At 35.2% G+C, this 23,414-nt stretch overlaps 1 protein-coding gene across 1 annotated transcript; it reads right to left on the minus strand.

Moving 5' to 3' along the window:
- Positions 1 to 203: 203 nt before the first annotated feature.
- LOC126968134 (GATA zinc finger domain-containing protein 14-like) lies at positions 204 to 12,352 on the minus strand. Its single transcript, XM_050813005.1, has 2 exons — positions 12,229 to 12,352; positions 204 to 3,593 (listed from the first exon to the last, which is right to left on the minus strand). Exons 1-2 carry the CDS (start codon positions 12,244 to 12,246, stop codon positions 468 to 470), a joined length of 3,144 nt encoding a protein of 1,047 aa, XP_050668962.1. The 5' UTR covers positions 12,247 to 12,352; the 3' UTR covers positions 204 to 467.
- Between the last annotated feature and the right edge of the window lie 11,062 nt (positions 12,353 to 23,414).

Below are 23,414 nucleotides of genomic sequence, written 5' to 3' on the forward strand. Positions count from 1 at the left end.
ATAAACTAAAAATCAAATAGCACTATCAATTTTAATAATTTTATTTTTAATCAATTAAACAAGAAAAATTATATACACTAATAACTCATAAACAAATACGAACACATTTATTCAAACACTAAAAATACTGAATACTAATTTAATAATAATATTTTTACTAAGAATATTTAGAAAATATAAATCTAAAATATTTAATACTACAATTGGCAATAATTTTCTAAAAGTATTTAAAAATATATTTACATCTTAAACATAATCAAGTTGAATTATTATTTGACTAATTATATTTACAAATTTCATAATTAATAAACGAAGCATTCTTACGAAAGTAAGAAATACGAATAACTTTATAGAAAAAAAATGTTTTAGAGTAACGAAATAATGGTAAATGCTTATTGTACAAAATGATTGTTCTATTTGTAAATCATTTTTCTAACCTGTCAGAACCTATGAACATCAGATTTAATTTACGAACTATCATTAGTAGCATCTTCAGCATTTTCTTGATCTTCTACCACGTCAATCCTGTCTTCACTGACTGGAGGTGGCTTAAGTAATATTGACACTGGCCGTTTGGATTCTTCTAAGTTATTTTCATTTTCAAAAGAAAGATCTGGTTTTAAGCCCCTATAAATTTTACTTCTATTAATACGCCTCCTACGAATAGTTTTGTCACTCATAACTCCTTTAGTGCGCATTCTATTCATCAAAGGATGTTTGAATGTAGGATACTTTCTATAATATGGGTTATGTGAAAATCTTCCCATTGTGCGTTGATGGCGATTATTAAATTTAGGTAATTTATCTTCATTAGAAGTTGATGTGTCAGAGTTGCTTACGGATATTGCTGAGTCATCTTTAATTTTATCTGATGTATTGTCCTCTTCAATAACTGCTCCTATAGGGTGCATAATAAATGGATCTGTGATTGGAATATTTTCAGTTTCTTCTGCACTACGAGAATATTTAACTCCCTGGAATGGATAACGGTTGCTGCTATATAAATCGAGGAGTGGGTTAGAAAATGTACTGAAGCCACTATTAAGCCCCATTATGTTATTGTCATTTTTTAAAAGTTGCTGTAATTGTGATACATCTAACTTCATTGGCTGTAGTCTCGAAGAAGAAGTGTCCTGATTATGAGCTACTTGATTATTATCTCTTGCTGACTTTCCTTTCAGCATTTCCTCAACTAACCGAAGATCTAAATTAAATGGATTAGCAACCCTAAATCCATTTATTGTTGCAAACAAATTATTCGCTTGACTTTCACCTTCAGCTCTATTTTGGTGTTTATTTGCTAACAGCTTGTTTAAAAAGTCGGATGTAACATCTAACTGATGAGTTTCTACATTTTGATTGATTCTGACTGGTAAAGGACTTGGAATATTACCCTGCTCAAAATTCATATTTTGTAATCGTATTGTATCAAGGTTTAAATTGTGTACAAGCCGACTAGGAATGTCATTTATATTGATAAAACTAGATGCATCCGATGAAGGACTGTGTTGCACATTTTGTGGTTGACTGTTTCCACTTACACCTACGTTTCCTTGTAAATAGGATGGAGCTTGATTTGGAGATTCTTTTGAACGCTGTAAATCGTCTGTGAAACGTTTGTTATTAACGTAATTCATATATTCATTAATGTCCATAGATTGAGTATTACTATGATATGATGGTTTTAATTTTTCTGATGATGCTAAAGAGTGTTCAGGATTGAAACTAATGGAATACATATTATTTTTATCCTTATAATAAGACTCGCTTAAGGGTCGTGTGTATTGTTTTGTTTGTTCACTTGTTGTTTGTTCTTTATTATAAAAAGCAAGGCTGTATTTATCATTTGCATCAAATACATTATTTTTTGAGTTACGTTTGTCGGTTATTGGAACTGCACTAGAAACATCAGCTAACGGAATTATATTCTGAATAGCTTTATTGTGGTCAAATGGATTTTTCAATTTATTATCGAAGCTATTTTCTCTCATATTCATAGAGTAATAAGGAGATGGAGTAACAAATTCAGATTGTATGTTGCTGTTTAAATAGGAATTTGATGATGTTGGACTGTTATTGCTATTAAATTGATTTCCTGAAAATCTAATTGCATCTAATTGTTGCTTATAGTTCTCGTGTGCTTTAGCAGCGGCTCTTGCAAATTCTTCTGCTTCTAACTGCTCGGAACTTGATTTTGAAATTTGATTATAATTATATGGTCTAATTGAATCCATTTGAAAATTCAATTGGTTTTTTTGGTCATTATCTGAGTTGTGGTACTCAGAATGTGTTATAGACGATATTTCAGAACTATGAGATGGTTTTTGATCGTACAGTCTCCATCCATAGTCTCCATGGGAATAAATAGCAGGTTTTTCAGTTCCTTGATCTAAATCCCTTGAAGTTTTGATGTTATTAAGCTGCTGATTATCAGGTTTTGCATAATTGTAATAAAGTTGGTTATACTGATAATCTTTATTAAATCCGTCATTTTTCGTGTCTTGTCTGTTGTCTTGCTGATCAATACCGTAGTAACTACCGTGATATGGTGATAGGGCTAAATCATGGCTCGATTTTGGTAAAGCATTTGAATTGAAATTCAGTGCGTTACCCTGTGAACTATCACGAACTTCTTCGGAATATGGTGATGAAACTGGAGATGCAGTTGAAGATGCATATAAACTTTGATATTGATTTGGCACATTATTAGAATATCGGGATCCACTTTCTGATCCGTAGTGCTCTGATTGCCTATTATTATTTACAGCATTGTTTTCGTAATGCTGAAGGCTGCTAGCCAGCGTACTTACTCTATTGCTATAATCAATGGTTCCACTTTGAGTTTGCGAATAAGGGGATGATACGTAGGGTTGTAGATTTGGTGCACTTGTCATGTAGATTGGAGATGAAGCAGATACGTAAGCGTTAGTTGGAGTACTAATATACTGATTAGCTTGAGTAGACAAAAATGTCGGCGCTGGAGTGCTATTCACTACATCTGTATTGTATGAATTTGGATTATTATATTGGAAAGTGTTTTGCTTTGTGTTATACCCAGTATTATAAGATCTGGAATCTTGTTGAGATGACTGGGTCGGCTGATCATAACTTCCTGATGTGGAGTACATAAATTGAGGCTGTGGTGTTGCTGTATAAGAAAACATTGGGTTTGGCGTTGATGGCTGTTGTTGTTGTTGACGATACAAGTTTTCTGCTCTCATCTGCTTAAGAAAGTCTTCAGGAGGCAAAGAGTACGCTAATCCTGTGTATTGATTGCTATCTGACGTGGTGCTGTCTTGAGAGACATTTTCACGTTTTTCATCATCTTGTTGGCTAAAAGGATTTTTAATGCGATAGATCTTTTTTCTGCCACGATCTGCTCTATTGTAGTCTTCGTATTTATTATCATCTTGTAAGCTGTACTGCACGTTCATTGCCGAGAATGTCTGACTGTTAGGATTTGAATTATAACCCGCGATACTCTCAATTTGTCCATTATTTGCCATTTGTTGCAAACGGAGCATGTCGTGGCCGTTGAAACCATCTTGGCAAACTACACTATTGACCCATGAAATAACCGCTATTATCGGAATCTGGAACAAAAAGAAAATTGATCAATAGGTATCTCCAACAATATTTTATATGATACGGTGTTAGTTCGTTAGGTGGGATATTTTTATATTAAAATTCAGCATCTATGCGGTTATCATACGGTTAACTAATAGGTAATTAACCAGAAACCACTATGAGATTGCTACCTTACGTTACTAACATATGATGACAATACCTGAAACCCTTCAACACTCGCTCAAAAAATGAAACAGTTTATTTTATTTCTTTTCTTTTTCAGATTCATGCTTATAAAAGCAATATAAAAAATACAAAATAATATACAGGCACCCATATTACAAAATAATTGAAGGTATAGTTTTATATCGTTATAATTCCTTTAAAAAGTCCAATGATACTTTTCTTAATATATTCTTGATAATGTTATGGATGTGCATAAACATATTGGAGAATTACCTTATCCAAGAACAAAGATAAATTTGTTATGAATACTACTTAGTTAAGTCGAGTAAGCCTTTTATTGGGAAATATAAAGCTTTTTCAACATGATCCCAGTAAATGTAAAAGAAAAGTGTGTTACGACATTTTAAAGAATTGTTAAAAAAAATTATGAGGTAAAGTATACTTTATCATAAATGACCTTCTTAATGATACCACAGAATTGGAAATGGAGCAACCGCTATTAAATTAATCATTTTTTTTGTAACGAAATTTTAGTAAGCCCGCTGTTTCTTTTACCCGTTGTACTCAGGTCTGAGGCACATTTTTTCGAATGGGTGGTAGTTTATGACGTCCAATAAGTGATTATAATTTTACTTTGAATAAAAATATATGATTTTGAATTTGACAAATTATTAAAATAATTTATTTTTGTTGAGGTTCAAATTGTTTGTATTGCGTAATAATAAATAATGCTTTTATGTTTTTTAAGTGATTACTTCTTGAGGCACGTTGGCACTGGAAAAAACCCAATAAACTCACATAACCATTACACAAAAGAAATTAAAGAAGGCTGTCCCACGACGAAGTACCTACTTTAAATATTGTGAAACATTTCAATTTACTACCCAATCTTGACTGTATAATAATGGAATTAGTTTAGGGTGGCTGAAAAATAATAGGGCAAGTCATTCTTGTAATCCAAGATGGCCGCCCCACAAAGATATCACTTCAACAATATTGACATCGTACGAAATATTGGAATCTGAATATTAAGGAAGTATTCCATGTCAGATTGTTATGATATTTTCGCTTGTTGTTGTTGGATTTGTATACAGGGCTTCGTTTGCGGCCTATATAATTAAGCCATTTTATTTGAAGGACTTACAAAAACATAAGCAAAAAAAAGTGAAACATAAACAATGATAAAGATATTTTTATGAGAACAAATGACGAGATGTAGAAGTTCACCTGATGGTAATTGATACGGGTTTGAGCCAAAATTATGAGTGGCATGACTGGTCACTTTGAGACATAAGCTATGTTATTCCAAAAAAAATAAACATGTGTTGAACACTTGTTTTAAAACAGCTCTATGACAAATCTGTGTCTTTCTGTTCTTTAGCGTTCAACAAACTTTAGACATTGCTTACCTAAGGTGTGTCTTACGGATGGATAATATTTTTGGGGAAGATTTAGATTATATGATGACAGATAGATGACAGCTGTCAAAAATTACGCTCCGTTCCTATAATTGTTGCTGTTTACTTCTGCTTATGTTCTGCTTAACGACGTTTTAGTTAAACACAAGCTAAAAACTGTTTTGTAATAGAAAAAGATACACTCCATTTTAGACGACCTTACTTTAAGGTCACTGATGTTGTTATAGTTAGGTCACTGTCTAACGAAACACGTGTCTGAGTATTTAAATTATTTTCTGTAATAACATCGAAGATGTTGTCTCATTCGCCCTGTAATTTCCCTTCGAACCGAAACACAATAATGCCTGCTTAACTCAATTTAAATATAAATTTGACATTTGTAAAATAAAATCTTTTATTATTATATTATAATGATTAAATAACTCAGAACTACTAACCTCGGCACTCACGTATTGATGGCCGTCAAGTAAGATTATTTCATAATTCAAATAATAAAAAAAAAAGAAAAAGTAAAACCTTAACTAAATCAATATCTATCGTGTTACATTTAACACATCAAAATTTTGTATGATTTTTTAATATCTTAAAACAAAGAACAACAGTTTGATGCTAAACATATTGTAAATATTTAAAATAAGCATATAAATTATGACTAAATAAATTTCTTATCATCCTATCAACATTACTTTAAATTCCATTTGCTTTTACATAAACTGAATTAATTTCACGTATAAATTTGCTGTCGAAAGCTCACAAGAACCCTGTCGAAAACCTCAATAAACTAATAAATTAGAAAGTCGTTTTGTTCAAAGGACGCTCCAGTGTCTAAGGTCAAACGACAAGATCTTCCGAGTCAATGTTTTCTCTGCCCTTTCCCATTGCTCATGCCCTTTAAGAGACATTAGTCAGGGAGTGTAGGGAAAAGTCGTTTCAATACTTGTTTAAGACTTCTAACAGAAATTAAGAGGCTTTATCGTTCCGCATTATTTGATAACGTTTACTGATAGCTTTTTCTTGTGACTGCCGCAGCCGGTCTGTCTAGGAAAAGATTCCGCGACTTGATTTAAAAGGTTTTTTTGTTGTTCTCGACTTTCGCTTTTGTGGGACTCTCAGTTGAGTTACGGGATATTTAATATTTGTTTCTTTGCTGTTGAAAATGACTGCTTTGAAGTGAATAATTATTGTTCAGTCGCGTTGAGCACTTTATTTTGTGGGCTTTGAATGGGACCGAGCTGTCATGCTGGTTCTATCACAGCCATTTCAAGTTCGCTAAGGTAGCACGGTTATTCAGAGAAACATTTACCAGGATAATTTATATACGTATGTGTATATAAATATATCTGTGGTTAATAATATTAATTTATACATATAAAACAAAAAATAGTTGTATTTCGTATTATTAACCTCGCGTTGATGAAGTTTTCACTTATGTATTGTGATTTTAAACACTTACTGATTTAATTTTAGTTTCTGTGCGGCTGAAAATGATTTAATTTTTAGGTTCCATGCCTGTTAATGAAATCCGGTCAAGTGCAACATGTACGAGCACACTAAGGGTATCGTATATTCGTACATTTTTTTAATACTTTCGTGAAATGCCTTTTTTTATTTGTATGCGTCCACGTTGAATTTCTCTCGGTTTTTATTATTCGCTGTTTAACAGCGAAACAGATTGTATTAATAATATAATCCGTTTTAATTTTTGATGTTGTGCTTATGACAGAAAGACAGACGGAATAATGGGCAGGGAAGTCTTAATATATTAATATATAGAGTTTCCGTTAATTATCCTTCAAAGACGGAAGTAAGCAAGCCCGTACCAGAAATGTGCCTAGCAGTTAGAGCACATTTTTATTTTTGTGAACTAAATACAGCAACAACTACTTATTGACACGCACTAAAAAATTATTACACTCAAATTATTTTTTTTATTTTTTTCCAAATCTTATGAGTTTTGCTTGAGTTTTGATTCCGTTCAGTTTTATCTTTCACTGTTTGTTTTTCACCAATGCGACATGTGTTTCGCCTCTACACGAGGCATCTTCATGTGAGTAATTTTGACTGAGTCACATTACATTTGGATAATTATGGATTTCCGCAAAGTAACGCCTAATTCAATGAATTTTCTTATGTTATATTTATTTTCCACGTAGAACATGGATCACGTCGCTTCATCGTGTCTTCTATCGCATTTATCAGGGGGAGTGTTCCAAAGAGCTGTTCTACCTGATTCCTGCCGCCGAATTCCACCTTCGTACGAAGTGAGCGGTCCTCCACACTGCTGTTTTCAAGGAACTTAGTGGAAATGGAACAACTTACTTGGAAGTCTCAACCATTAAAAGTATATATTCAATCTTTGAAATAAACGAATTTTAGTTATTGAAATAGTTTCCTTAAAATTAAAAAGCTTTTAAAGATACTACAAGTTGCAACCCGCATTTTTTCATAAATGATTTAATTATTTTAGACCAAAAAACTGGGTAAGAAGTGGAGTTATATTTTGAATGTTTGCGTCATGCAGCCATAATATTATGTTGCTTTATGGCTGGTCACAACTCTGTCAACATTCGATATGTCAGGGACAGTGGTAGAAGAACCATCTTATAATTTATATTAGTGACGAAATAGCTCCGGTTATACACCCAATCAAATAAAAAAAATTCTTTATTTATTTGGGTTTAAATAATTGACTCTTATGATTTTTTTTACAAAAATTAATATTTTACCATTTACCACGACTTCGGAAAAGGTTGAGCTAAATAAAAAATTTTGTGAAAATATATGCCATATTTTCACAAAATTTTATTCCTTTAGCATTTTTTTGATGTCATTTCTAACACTACCATCGCTTCGGAAACAAATGGCGCTCAGAGAAAAGAAGCACCGCAATTTCTAAATAGCTTTTTGACATTTAACGTAACGTTATTCACCTTATTTTGATTATTTTGACTTAGTTTTAGTAAATATTTCGAAATAATCAACAAAAAATAGAAACAAAAATCTAGCAATATTTATCACAAAAGTACTAATTATCATGAAATTAACAAGAACAAAAGAAAGATTAAGAAGAGCAATAACAAATTTGAAAGTCAGTTATCCCATTCCTCATAAAACCTTAGACATTTTTATAATGTTATAGTACTTAACTTTTTTTATTTTTTTAGACACTAGCGAACTCATTCAGGTTAGTTCTAACTCCTTCAGTAGCAATCACTTTAATCTTTACTCACAGTAATCTTAAATAAAAAAAAAAACTTTTTATACCATAATGTACTGTGGCATTGCTATTGCTGTATAAGCTACTTGGGCAAACTATGTTAAATTTTATAGGACCAAATGGCAATTATTCTGCATCACTAAAGAAGAATCACGTAAATCGGATCATAAATCTCAGCGTAATCAGTGTACATACATAAAAAAAGACGAGTGGCACTCGGGGACTGCCGCGGTGAAGCTATTGCATAGTATTTTTTATCAACTTATGCAATTATAATTATTTATTTATTTTATTTATGCAGTATTTTTTTTAATAAAATTAATTTAAAAAAAAGCAAACGGGAACTAAGTAAAATTTAACTTGCAAAGACGTGATAAAAAAATAGAGAAATTAAAAACAAATCAAGATGTACCCCTCTCTCTTCTGCACAACGAGCATATGTGATAACCGCTGTTCCACGGCAACTATAAAAAGCGTGCCGAAATATCTATATACATCTAGTAAGTAAGTGTTAGGTTATTTTCGTTACGGAATTTCTGGATTCGGTCCCCACGCTCAAGGCCCTCGATAGAAGCTATGCAATAGCTTAAAAATATCAATCGAATTTGCAGCCTCCTCTTTTTGAAGTCGATTAAAAATAATCATAATATAATCTGTTTAATATAGATAGGGCATTATGCCAGTTTAAAGATAATTTTTCCGATATAAATATGATTTCTATTTCATAACACTGAAGACGTCACACTAATCTAATAATTACGTAAAGTCGTTAAACTCACGCAAAAGACGACGCACGCAAACTTTCTTGTCCAAGACGCTGTTGCACCAGAGGCATCTCACATCAATGTCTACGACCAACAATTCAGTTTTTTCCGTTAATTAATATTGCGAATCATTACTCGATCATGTAATCATGTTTGCGTGTCATGTCAATGACAATTCACGTTAGGACTTTAATCACGGAATCGAGTTAATATTTGATTATAAAAAACACCCGGTGAGTTTCTTGCACCCGTTCTTTTCGGCCATTTCTTTTCTGAGTGGATGGCAGATTTTGTCTCAATTCTGTTCAATAAGTGTTTTGAAATCCCATAATTTTCAATGTAAATTTCAAATAGCTTAAGGTATATCGATATTAATATAACAGCAATAAATCATTTAAATTATTCATGTGAATATAATATTATACATGATTGGTAAATAGTTAGAACTCCCATGCGACAGGCTGGCAAATTATTGTGAAGTGTAATTCCTGTGGCCTACGGACTTGTATCCTGTACCAATAAATAAATTTAAAAAAAAAATAATTCCTCTAGTATTGCAATATTATGTGTTGGGCGATCCATTTAATTCACACAATCTCAGTTTTCCTAATATTCTACAAAAACCGACCTAACTAGGGAACAATGGATAGACGAAGCTACTTTTACTTACTTAAGTTACTTTTTCTGTGATATTATGGTGACTTAACATTTGTATTTGTTTTTTTTGGAATCTGAAAAAAGGGGCATTCATAGGGATCATCTGATAGTATGCCTTTATACCTTTGCGATGTTGACCTTATAAAATATAACACAATGTTCCAAAATATATCATATAAAATATTTATTAAAAGAGGCTACGACATTATTCATTGCGTATTTGTTTTCTAAATTAAAAATAAGAAGATCTACAAAAAAATTACGCACTTCCAATAATTGCGCTTAAAGCACTCCCAATTCCAGTAATGTGTCCAAATTCTCTATTTTTTTTTAAAGTACTTTTTCTCAGATTTATTGTACCGTATATTACTTAGGAGAAAAAACTATAAACAGTACGTTAATAAGTTAAAACATCGAACAGCTGTAACTTAACGCCATATTAAGACACCCGTGCTGATTAAAATTATAAACATTTTTTTAGAAGGTCTGACTATAACAAAGTTTGGTGAAACCTTTAATCAGTCAAGTAGACTCATTTTATGTTTTATTAAAATAAAAATATTTAAAAAAAAAAAAAACTAAAAAACACGCTTTGGTTGAAAAGATAATGATTGAAATTTAAAATGAACGTCAATTCCTGCCTTATCGACAAAAGATGAAAAAATTATATAAATTAACAAAAATCTTTTTTTGCAAATTGAAAAATGGAATAATTTTATCAAATTGATGTATTGTCATCAGTCCTTAATAAATCCACGAAGTTTGAAAGAAATCTGGCCGTTTAAAGTGGGTCAAAATCGCGCCCAAATGAGTCGGTTACAAACAAACATACATACAGGTGAAGCTTATAAAAACTATGTAAAAAAAGGGAGTCAAGTAATAATAAACTGTAAAAAATAAGTCCAGTATATAAACTAAACATACCATTCTACATAACTACAAAACTTTAACATATGAAAGTGAATTTGGTGATATTATCTAAACTGTGCCAGTTTCAAAACAACTGGGTCATTTAAATTATGCCTATTTTAGTATGCTGTCGTCGGTGAATCTATTAAATAATATTGAGTAATTATTTATGAAAAATAACTTCAAATTACGACATACTTTTATAAATAACTTGATGTTTAACTGCAGGTACAACTAATTCAGACATCATTTTATGTTACGTTATAATTTGTTGGACGAGACGGGAGAGGCTTTCGATTAAAAGATTTATATCTTATGATAGAACAAATGAATTATGATATCAGTCATAATATTATTATGATTAACCCCTACACTACCGCAGCAGTATAATGGAGTTATACAACCCACTTGAACAATTTTGATTAAATTACTATTTTTAAAATGTTTTTAACTATTGTTACAATGTAATGTAATAACCAAATTAGATTAAAGATAAAAAGTAGTTAAAAATAACTAATATTAAAATTAAGATCAATTCCTGCCTCACAGAAGATAGATGAACATTATATAATTTAATAAAAATCTTATTTTGCAAATTAAGAAATAGAATAATTGTATCAAATTAATGTATTGTCATCGGTCCTCGATAAATCTACTAAAGTTTGAACGAAATCTTGCCATTTAAAGTGGGTCTAAATCGATCCCAAATGAGTCGGTTACAAGCAAACATGCAAACAGGTGAAGCTAGTAAAAAGCGTTAAAAGCTAATAAAACAGAGACTGAAGTATTTCGAGATTTAAAAATATTTTCAGTTACGTACACAGATTAACAATTTTTATTAATCTAAGGTAACGTAATATTGAATTTTAGACCAAAATAAAGATATTAAAGAAAAAGAAACATAATAATTTACTAAGTAACTAAAAATTAACATTATATTTAAATGATTTAATGTTTGGTATTATTTTTAATTCATAGTATTTAATTTATTTCCTTTTCGTTTAAGAAAAAAATACAAACATTAATCACCCAACGATATTGTTATATTACAATGTGCTTATTTCTTAAGCCCTCGAACGCCGATATTAACTCGAACTGTAAATCTAACTCAAATCAAATCAAATCAAAATCAGTTTATTCACGTAGGTCACGGAAGTGATACTTTTGAATGTCAAAAAAGAAATATTTTTCTTATTGAATCTACCGCTACTTCGTAAAGGGTTGAGCTAATGAGAAGAATTAGCAAGAAACTCATTGCCACTCTTTTATATCAAGATTATTTCATAATAGACATCAAGTTTCTACAGAAATTCTTTGAATTCTCTCTATATATCCTTAATTAAATCTATGCCCATACTTTAAATGATTATAGGCCGATAATTTCGCACTAGCTCGAAACTTAAAATTTCACAACATCAGCCGTTCATTGAATATTTATAAGCAATACTTTTTGATGATCTTAAAATTCAAATTTTATCATTTATGCTAATATCGAATCAATTTAACTCACCGTTTCTATAGCCCTCATTGCGAATATTTAACACTTTGCACAGTCCTTAAAGATAAATCACATAATTCCACTGTCACAGCCCTAAGTAATGAATTATTTTAGGATACCTTTCATGAGTCGATCAGTGGCGAAGTGAAGTTCAAGGATTGTGTGTATTAGGTTTATATACGGGGGTGGTGATGCGTGTTTGTCTGTGTGTGTGAGCGCAGTAATTGCATGTATAAACGGTTGTGTGCAGCGTTCAATACCTGTTGCATCTCGAACTGCGCCCCGTACTTTCATTCTGTGTCGCTCCATGTGATCGGTTGATGCAACAGAGGAAATAGAATTTGATTCGATATTGGTTGATGATTTTAATAAAAAGAAAATTAGAAGCCCGCTTTTCGAATAGGTGTTCGAATTTTAAGTTAAATAAGTGTTTTAAATCTATTTCTGAATCCTACATGTTTTTTTTTTGTTATTTTAAATTGTAATAGTGATTCTTCGCAGAAGTACTGAATAAACTCATAGGAACAGCTGGAAAATCGATACTGGTTAAGGTTTTTTTTTACAATGCAGCACCGCACAAGATTATTGAAAAGCCCACAAAAATGCTGAGCGGCACTAAAACTGCGCTCATCACCTTGATACATAAGATGTTAAGTCTCATTTGCCCAGTACTTTCACTAGCTACGGCGCACTTCAGACCAAAACACAGTAATGCTTACACATTACTCCTCCACTCCAATTCTGCATGTTGATGTAAATTAATAACTAAGTTTACTTGTATACTAGGTTTAAGTTGCAGAATAAATGATTTCTTTCTTTCTTTCTTTCTTATTACTGCTTCCCGGCAGAAATAGGCGCCGTTGTGGTAAACATAATATAGTCGGCATCCTACGCAAAGGAGCTTCTCACTGGTGAATGTTGTATGAAGTTCTGCTTCCATATGCTTAAACACATTTCCGATATAAACAATTTGTTATGTTTTTAAAGTGATAATCCTCACTTCTAGGATTAATACACAAATAAAATTTGAAAAACAAAATGTTATGAACGATGCGGGATTCGAGTCGTGGGTTCGAATCCCGCATCGTTCATAAAATTTTGTTTTTCAAATTTTATTTGGACATTTCCGATATCTTCAAAAAAGACAATCAGGTCAAATTGTAGGGGTTTTCAAAATGACTAATACATATATTTTTATAATTAAGAGGAGGATAAACTAGCACATGATGATTACAACTGAATAGAAATAAAACAATAGCATAATATGCATATTGCAACAACACTTAGTAAACATGATGAAGCTACATCAGTTCGTAAAGGGGCTTTGACATGGGGAGAAGAAGTGATATACATAATAACTTTACATTATTATACAATTTTAGGTGTTCTTCGCGGAACCAGACATTAACTATGCATCATTATCTATCTATATATATATATAAAAATGAATTGCTGTTCGTTAGTCTCGCTAAAACTCGAGAACGGCAGGACTTTGGCTAATTTTAATTTTTTGGTCTTGAATTATTTGTGGAAGTCCAGGGAAAGTTTAAAAGTTTTGAATAAACATGAAAATCCTCGGTTTTAAATAAAAACAACAATTTTGATTTTCCTTTCACGTGTCCCCCGTCGTTCAGAAATCAAATAAAAATAATAGTTTAAAATGAATAACTAATTAGAATTTTTATATTTTTCTAACTTTCTAAGGAGTTAAAAAATAAACTTCCTTAAAACACGGGTAACACTTAAAAAAAGGAGTCCTTTTGTTTGTTTTAAGTTTATTTTAAACAAAAGTTTAGGTCTTTTATTTATCGATTAAGGTTGTATGAAGTCTGCCGGGTCAACTAGTCTAATATATAAAATTCTCGCGTCATGGTGTTAAACTTTGAACTCCTCCGAAACGGCTTGACCAATTTTCATGAAATTGATTGCATGTTGGGTAGGTCTGAGAATCGGACAACATCTATTTTTCATCCCCCTAAATGTTAAGGGTTCATTCCCCAAAATGTTTTTTTTTTATTTTTTTGACATTTTTATTAAATTTGTTTGATTATGAGTCAGCATTAAAAAATACATACAACTTCAAATTTTCACCCATCTACGATCAACAGTTACTTTTGTATCGCGATTTTAATATCGGCAATACAACGTTTGCTGGGTCAGCTAGTCCTATATATTATCTTCTATATTATAGTTAGCCTTCTTTGTCAAAGAAGCTTTAATATATTTCTTGAATTTGTGCTCATTGAGGCCAAGTATACCGTCTGGTATTTTATTGTAAAATTGAATACCTATGAAGGAGCCCTTAACTCTTGCTAACTTAATAAACACGTACAGTTTATTATTTCTTCTTGAATTGAATAAATTCAAATAACAATTTTAATTTCTTCATTCTTACTAACATATATTATATTCATAAACTTATATTATAATAATTACAAATAATCTTGACACACTTTAACACAAATCATTTATCAATTAATATCAATTTAGGAGTGGGAGAGTCACGCAGCCGTCTTTTGACGTCAGCACAATCGGGCCAGACTCGTCCGGGTTAATTACCACACTCGCACAGAATACCGGCGTGAAGTAGCGGCCTAGTGCCGCTATGTTTCGCATAGGTTAGTGTCGAGGACCGGAGGCCATTCCCCCCCCCATCCCCAACAAAGATTATGAAAGCGGTCCCTAAAGAGATAGTACCCCAGGAGGGTACCGGCTCTACCAGAGTCGGAGAATCCCTCCCCGAGCACTCTAGCTCGGGCTGCCCTTCGTATTCTGGGGAGGGCACAGTACCGCGCATGACCAAGGATAAATGAGGCAGTAACACCACGGCACCCCGCTCCACACTCAACGTGGACTTTTGCAATATCAGGGGAATTCACTCCAACTTAAACGCCGTCCACCACCACCTTGAGACGGCGAAGCCGGCCTTGTGTTTCCTTACGGAGACGCAGATATCTCGACCTAGCGATACGTCATATTTAACGTACCCCGGGTACAAAATTGAGCACAATTTTTTGCCTCATGCCGGGGTATGTGTGTACGTTAGGGAGGATATCTGCTGTCGCCGTCTCGGCAATTTTGAGGGTAGGGACCTGTCCACTCTCTGGCTCCGCGTAGATTTAGAGGACCGCGTCCGCATCTATGCGTGTGTCTACAGGTCCCATAGTGGTAACGCAGAAACCGATCATCTCATGGGCTGCGTTCAAGCGGCAATTGACGACGTGCTTGCACAGATCCCGTAGTCTTGGGTGATTTCAACGGGCACAATGCCGAATGGCTTGGATCACGTACCACAGACTACGCAGGGCGATCTGTGCATAATTTTGCATTGGCGTACGATCTGTCCCAATTGGTTGAGTCGCCAACGCGGCTCCCGGATGTGGATAGCCACATGCCGTCCTTATTAGATCTTCTGCTGACTACACATCCCGATGGTTACCAGGTCATTGTCGACGCCCCTCTCGGAACGTCCGAACATTGCCTGGTGAGGAGTGTAGTGCCTATACGACGCCCACGTCGCAGACCACCAGCGACCCGCCGCGTTTGGCACTACAAGTCAGCAGATTGGGATAGGATGCGTTCCTTTTTTGCATCCTACCCTTGGAGCGGGGTTTGTTTCCCTTCGGATGATCCTAGTGCCTGCGCCGTTGCAGTAGCCGATGTGATACTACAGGGCATGGATATTTTTATACCAAGCTCTGTAGTACCGATCGGTGGCAGATCACAGCCCTGGTTCGATGCGTCAGTTAAAGCAGCATCTGACTGCAAAAAACAGGCGTATCGAACTTGGGTTGCGGCGCTGGGCACAAAGGATCCGAACTGCATAGTTCTAAAGAGGAAATACAACCGTGCTTCCAGATTTTTTAAGCGGAAAATCGCCCGTGCAAAGTCAAAACACGTCGTCAAAATCGGCGAGCAGCTTTCCAGTTACCCGACCGGAACACGCAAGTTCTGGTCGTTGTCGAAAGCTGCTCTTGGTAACTTCAGCCAGCCGTCCATGCCGCCGTTGCACATGAGGAATGACACCCTGGCCCATACGGCAAAAGAGAAAGCCGATCTCCTGTGCGCTCTTTTCGCCTCCAACTCGACTCTTGACGACAACGGAAAAACACCGCCGACCATCCCGCGGTGTCAGAGCTCTATGCCTGAAGTACAGTTCAGACAGAAAACTGTTAGGCGAGCTCTGTTTTCGTTGGACGTCAGGAAGTCGAGCGGGCCGGATGGCATTTCTCCAATCGTGCTTAGAACGTGTGCCCCTGAGTTGAAACCGGTGCTAACGCGTTTATTCCGGCACTCTTATTCCAAAGCCGTAGTCCCTGACTCATGGAAGTCAGCCCTTGTTCATCCGATCCAAAAAAAAGGAGACAGTTCGGGTCCGGCAAACTACAGGCCTATTGCTATTACCTCCCTGCTCTCCAAAATCATGGAGAGCATAATTAGCCGTCAGCTCTTGGTATACCTAGAGGGTCACCAGTTGATCAACGACCGACAATACGGGTTTCGCCATGGTTGGTCGGCAGGTGATCTTCTGGTATACCTAACACATAGATGGGCTGCGGCTATTGAAAGCAAGGGTGAAGGCCTGGCAGTTAGCCTGGATATAGCGAAGGCCTTTGATCGTGTTTGGCATAAGGCGCTCCTCTCTAAACTTCCATCATTTGGGCTTCCCGAGAGCTTGTGCAAGTGGACCTCCAGCTTCCTCACTGGGCGCAGCATACAGGTTGTTGTCGACGGACATTGCTCGAACCCGAAGCCCGTGAATGCTGGAGTGCCCCAAGGCTGTGTGCTATCTCCTACGCTGTTTCTTCTGCATATCAATGTTGGACACCTCCAACATTCATTGCTATGCAGATGACAGCACTGGTGATGCCGTATACACGGGCCATGCACGTCTCTCTCGGGAAATCGTCGACCAGTGCCGGGAGAAACTTGTGTCTTCTATCGAGTCCTCTCTTGAGAAGGTCGCGGAATGGGGTAAATTGAACCTTGTCCAATTTAACCCCCAGAAGACTCAAGTTTGCGCGTTTACCACTAAAAAATCCCCATTTGTCGCATCACCGCTCTTCGACAACACTTCCCTAAAAGCCTCGCCTAGTATCGGAATACTGGGTCTCGAAATCTCGAGCGATTGCCAATTCCGTGGCCATCTGGAGGGCATAGCCAAATTGGCTTCAAAGAAACTGGGCGTCATTAATAGAGCACGGCAATACTTCAAGCCGGCCCACATTCTAGCGCTGTACAAAGCGCAGGTCCGGCCACACATGGAGTATTGCTGTCATCTCTGGTCTGGCGCACCCCAGTATCAGCTCGATCCATTTGACCGCGTGCAACGCAGAGCAGCTCGAATTGTCGGGGACCCAGTACTCTTTGAACGGCTGGATCACTTGGCGTTGCGTAGAGACGTCGCTTCATTGTCTGTCTTCTACCGCATTTATCACGGGGAGTGTTCCGAAGAGCTGTTTTACCTAATTCCTGCCGCCGAATTCCACCTTCGCACGACACGCCACAAGTTAGGATATCATCCTCACCATCTGGATGTGTGGCGGTCCTCCACAGTGCGGTTTACAAGGAGCTTTCTTCCACGTACTACAAAGCTGTGGAATGAACTTCCTTGTGCGGTGTTTCCGAGACGATACGACATGGGTACCTTCAAAAAAAGCGCGTACACCTTCCTTAAAGGCCGGCAAAGCTCCTGTGATTCCTCTGGTGTTGCAAGAGAGTATGGGCGGCGGTGATCACTTAACAACAGGTGACCCGTACGCTCGTTAGTCCTCCTATTCCATAAAAAAAAAATCATCTTGCCCCAAACTAGGCATAGTCTGTACTGTGGGTACAAGATAACGATATATTTAATACAATATACTTACTTAAACATACATAAATACATATAAACATCCATGACTCGGAAACAAACATCTATATTCATCATATAAATGATTGCACCTACGAGTGATTCGAACCCGGGACCTCTAGCTTAGTAGTCAAGGTCACTAACCATTCGGCTATATGGGTCGTCATTTGTATTCATTATGTATTGTGAGGGAAGAGTTAGGATGTTTATCAACTTGAATTTTTCAAGAAGCTAATCTCTTTGCTTCTTTTGAAACACTATACTATTAACATCCGCAGTATTTACCCACTAACGGATGGATAGTTACTGCTTTTATACTCTTACACGCTTACAACATCAGATAAATAACAGGACCCTATAACTGGAAACAGTCGGCAAAGAAGATTATTCCCTAGTTTGGTTTACATGCAAGTAAATTCCTGGAACACTGCACTGTGGAAAAACACCACACATCCCGAAGTGACATTAATAGTTTATGTAAATCTGTCAAAGAGAGTGGAACACACGCTGCGTGTGGTAGCACTATCCGCGAGTATGCTGCGTGTGTGTCTCTCGCACTGCTCTAGAGTCCTATGGACAACTATTAGTACTAAAACTTAACATTTACGAGTAGTCACAAAAGAAGTCAAGGCTGCATTTAAAGGGTAATTAATACAAATGTATTGCTCAAAAAATTTTCCTATAAGCAACAGTTGTTTTATGCATTTTAAGTTATCGGCTGTTAGACTAATTAACATAATTTAACTTCTGTTGCCAAATATGACATGCATAAATTATAGAAGAAATTGTGTTACATAATTGATTATATTCTTCATTGAATTAATCAAATATTAATTGATATACGTAGAGCAGCCATAAGTTATAAATATCCAATTGTGGTTATTAACCTTCCGAAATCGGCAGTGCCCCAGGGCACTAGATTTTTCAGATACACTAAAACCGAGAGTGCCGTACGGCACACGATTCCCTCACTAAGTTCGGACCTCCATTTTGTTTATAAGCTGGTTTATTTGCATGGTCTTATAGCTTGTTCCAATAGCTATTAGATACATTCAGTCAAATCATTTAATTATAAGCAATCTATTGCTACATGTAAAATACGCATTAACAGAACGCTGCGTGAGCGCCAAAATCACACTGATCTGGGGCATACCGCGCGATCAGAGTTTCCCGGAATGGAGAGATCAATGCTGATATTAAAATTGATTTCAATAACATCAATAATGACTATTCTTCTTCTTCTCTTCTTCTCTCGAAATATCCTCCTTCCGATGACTTTCCTTGTGCGGTGTTTCCGTGACAATACGACATGGGTACCTTAAAAAAAGTAGACCTCCTGTGATTCCTCTGTTGTTGCAAGAGAATGTGGGTGGCGGTAATCACTTGGCACCAGGTGACCTATACGCTCGTTTGTCCTCATTTTACATTAAAAAAAAACTGACTGAGAATGATCTCACAATGTCTACCAAATTTCGAAAATTTGCAATATTTTGACGTATCTTCAAAAAAAGCATGTATCTACACTTTTCTAAAAGGCTGTGTAAAACCCTGTGATTTCTCTGGTGTTTCTGGAGAATGTGGAGTGCGGTGATCACTTAAGAAAGTGACCCGTGCGCTTGTTTTGAGGCGTGTTTGATGCATTAGCTTTTAAATTACAATATTACGTTAAACCACTATTAATATCAGAATTTGCATATGCAAATAAATGAACGCATGTAACCCGACGTCTTGATTGATTTTAACATTAGAATCGCAATTGCTGCGTTTCCCGCAATAAAGGCTCATATACTGGAACCACAGGAACTAATAAATGTCTTAGTCTTGTGATTAACAGAAAGTGAAATTGAAATATTGTTTATCTGGATTTTTGTCTGGTATTGTTTTATTTACAATGATCATGTGCTGATAGATGAGTGAATTAGTTTTTCTGTATTCAAATAGTCCACTTATTACATTATTTTTTATTCAAATTTTATAAGTTATTTGTAAGTTCTCACTTTCTTAGTTCACACGTTCAGTTCCTTCATACTGAGGCTCACTCCGCTCAGGACTTATAAGCATTCAAATTATTATCCTATTTTGAATAAAATATTTGAATTTGTGCAGATTGGAATCAGCCATGCAGAGCTAATCGAATTCTCAGGATCCAGTACTATTGCCTTTAGATACTTCGCTTCATTGTATTCTCTTCTACACAACATAAATTCATATACGATTCTCGCCATTCAGATGTATGGCGTTGATTCATCATGTATATTTTCATCATAATCATCAACGTCCTTTTGCGTGATTAAAAACTTACCATGACATACAGTAACAGCTAAGTACTGATAAGGTCGGCAACACTTTTGTGATTTCTCTGGTGTTACAAGAAGACTCAGTTTTTTGTCCTCCATTTTCAAAAGAAAATTATATATGCATAGTGTATATAGAAATAAAAAGATGATGATGTTGGTTGATAACTGAGGACACGTTAACGAATCCTGTGTTATTTTGGTACCATTGCCTAGAAACAACTAGATAAATAAGAAAAACTGGATGTAGTGCATAAAAAGCCATAAAAGGCATTTATTTTCTCAAAATGAATTCCTTTAGAATTCTTTTTGATGTCATTTCTAATGTACTAGACACTACTACCGCTTCAGAAACAAATAGCGCTCTGAGTTAGAAGAAGCGGCGCAAGAAACTCTCCCAGCATTCTTTTTATGCGCTCTTTTTAATGAAATGTACAATATTGTACTGTCATTGCTAGTGCGTTAAAATAATCATAATCTAGTCCCAGGCTATCGGATCACTTAGATCTTCAGCTGTGGAATAGTAGGATTTATGGCAGAGCCATTCTTTAATAAAACATTTAAATTTATTTATAGATAATGCCTGAATAGTGGCTGGGACTTTATTATAAAAGTGTATACATTTACGCATAAAGCTATTATGTATGTTATGAAGCCTACTACAATAAGTTACAAGCAAAGTGTTATAATAATGAAAATCACTATGAAAAGCAAAAAGGTGACGAACCAAGAACGAATGCAAACCATGACCACAAGAATGCCCTGTGATTGGCCGACACAGAGAAATGTTATGTGTGTTCATTAATGAAGTACTCAAAAAGAAGACTAGAAATTAAATTCTGCTGACAACTGCTATGGCTGGCGGGCCAGAACAGATGCAACTTGTCTCTGTCTATAAATGGTAAAGTTAGAGTGCGCTGTAAGTACATCTCACACCTACTTTCACACACACACACCTACACACGCCTTGCTCCCGTCGGTGTAGGCAGAGACAATAGAATGCCACTTGCTTCTATCATTGCAAACCTCACGCGCTTCCTCTACATTCATTACTCTTTAAAACATGCTCGCCGGTTACGGGTGCTTTGGACCTTTCCTTTTCTCAAAACGTCTTCAGTTTGGTCGACGAATGTTCTACGAGGTCTCCCGCGACCGACTTACCCACACACACTTGCCTTATATATTTGATAAGTCATTCTTTATTCACTCATTCGTTCCACCTACTTTCCTTGTTCTATTATTCGATACGCCTTCGTAGTTATAATATTATTTTATGCAAGCTTCTTATCACAGCATCGCTCATTTTCTAATTTCATATCGTATCGTCGTTTTAAATAATCTAATAATCGTGTCTAATTTTTAAAGACGACTAAAGTACGAGATTTGTTTAAATATTTTTAGTACGCGTCTTACGTCGAATCATTTTAGTTTTTGATAAAATTTTTCTATAAAATGCAAGTGAGTACTAATTTTTAAATTGTTCCTGACAAACATTTGAATGGTTAGACAAATTTTAACTGGACTTTTACTGGTAATAAACTAATTTTGAACAAACTTTTCACTGAACGAAATCTGTCCGGGCAGCAAGTAAAGAAAATATTGAGACGTACCTAACAGTTAAAATGTCTATTTATTTAATTCTTTTTTCTTATAGATTATTTAGGACCTAGGTTATAAATCCCTTTTAATACATCCCCGACATACTCGTAAACAAAATTTTGTGTTTCAGTGTTCTAAAAACATAACCAACATTCAAAACAAAAAGCTTTAAGCAAACCATTACCTCACTTAATTTATTGAACGCCTTCGAAGCGTAACAACGCCTTGAGGAAATTTAGCCGCGCCCGCTATACGTCCTGTTTCCGACTGCGATACTTAAGATAAACCTAGGGCGTTTGAAGAATGATAAATAAACTGCAAATAATACACTTTCTAGATAATATGACTCAGTTTTATTGAACGCGGGATACATTTTCAATATTTTTTTTATGACAATCAGGGACGAGACCAGCTGGACGTTCAGCTGATGATAATTGATACGTTCTGAAATTTACAATGCAGTGCCGCTCAGGATATTTGAAAAACCCAAAAATTCTGTGCGGCAGTACAATTGCACTCGTCTCCTTGAGAGATAAGATGTTAAGTCTCCTTTGCCCAGTAATTTCACTAACTACGGCACCTTTCTTACCGAAACACTTTTCTTTTCTTTTCTTTCTTTGCACAATACTACTTCACGGCAGAAATAGGCAAAGGAGCGAATATAGGCGAATAAACTTACCCTTTTTTTGGAAGAGGAAGACAATCGAGCATATGGGTCACCTTATATTAAGTGATCACCGCCGCCCACATTATTTGCAACACCAGAGGAATCACAGAAGCGTTGCCGACTTTTAAGTATTCTTACGCACTTGTGGTGAACGTACTCAACGCTTTCCTGGGAACACCACGCAAATAGTTAATTACAAGTTTTAGGTACGTTGTAAAACCGGCACACGCTACAAATTGAAATGGTGAGAAAAAACATAAATTATTGCTAGTTACAACAACGCTGTCAACTTTAACAAAAGATGATTTAATTTTTCATACCCATGCATCAATATGTTTCATTCTTATTATATCAGTAGCTGACCTAGCAAACGTTGTATTTTATTTTATTTGGGACACAAAACAATTACACACTAGATGATTACATTAGAGGAAGAAATAACATAAGTAGTACTTAGTGCATAACCAACGACAATGTCCACGGGTTACTATATAAGTGTTACATTACAAGAAAGAAAAGACTTTAATAACGCAGTTATCAAGAGATTATTACAAACAGATGTTGCTTACAATATTATTATGATGTTACATATAGGTAAGTATCCAATGAGAATATTTAATTTCATAACAATGAGATTTAAGTTTAAATTTAATTCAATAACATTAATTAAGTTGATGCTGTTGTGCTATTAATTGCTGATTTGAATTGTAGTTCCGATATATCTAATATGTCAATATCTGAAAAGATTTCATTGTATGTGCTAAATAGATGAAATAGATGTTGGCCG

The sequence above is a fragment of the Leptidea sinapis genome, chromosome 14 (genome assembly GCF_905404315.1).
Source record: "Leptidea sinapis chromosome 14, ilLepSina1.1, whole genome shotgun sequence".
In the NCBI taxonomy this organism is placed as follows: Eukaryota; Metazoa; Arthropoda; class Insecta; order Lepidoptera; family Pieridae; genus Leptidea; species Leptidea sinapis.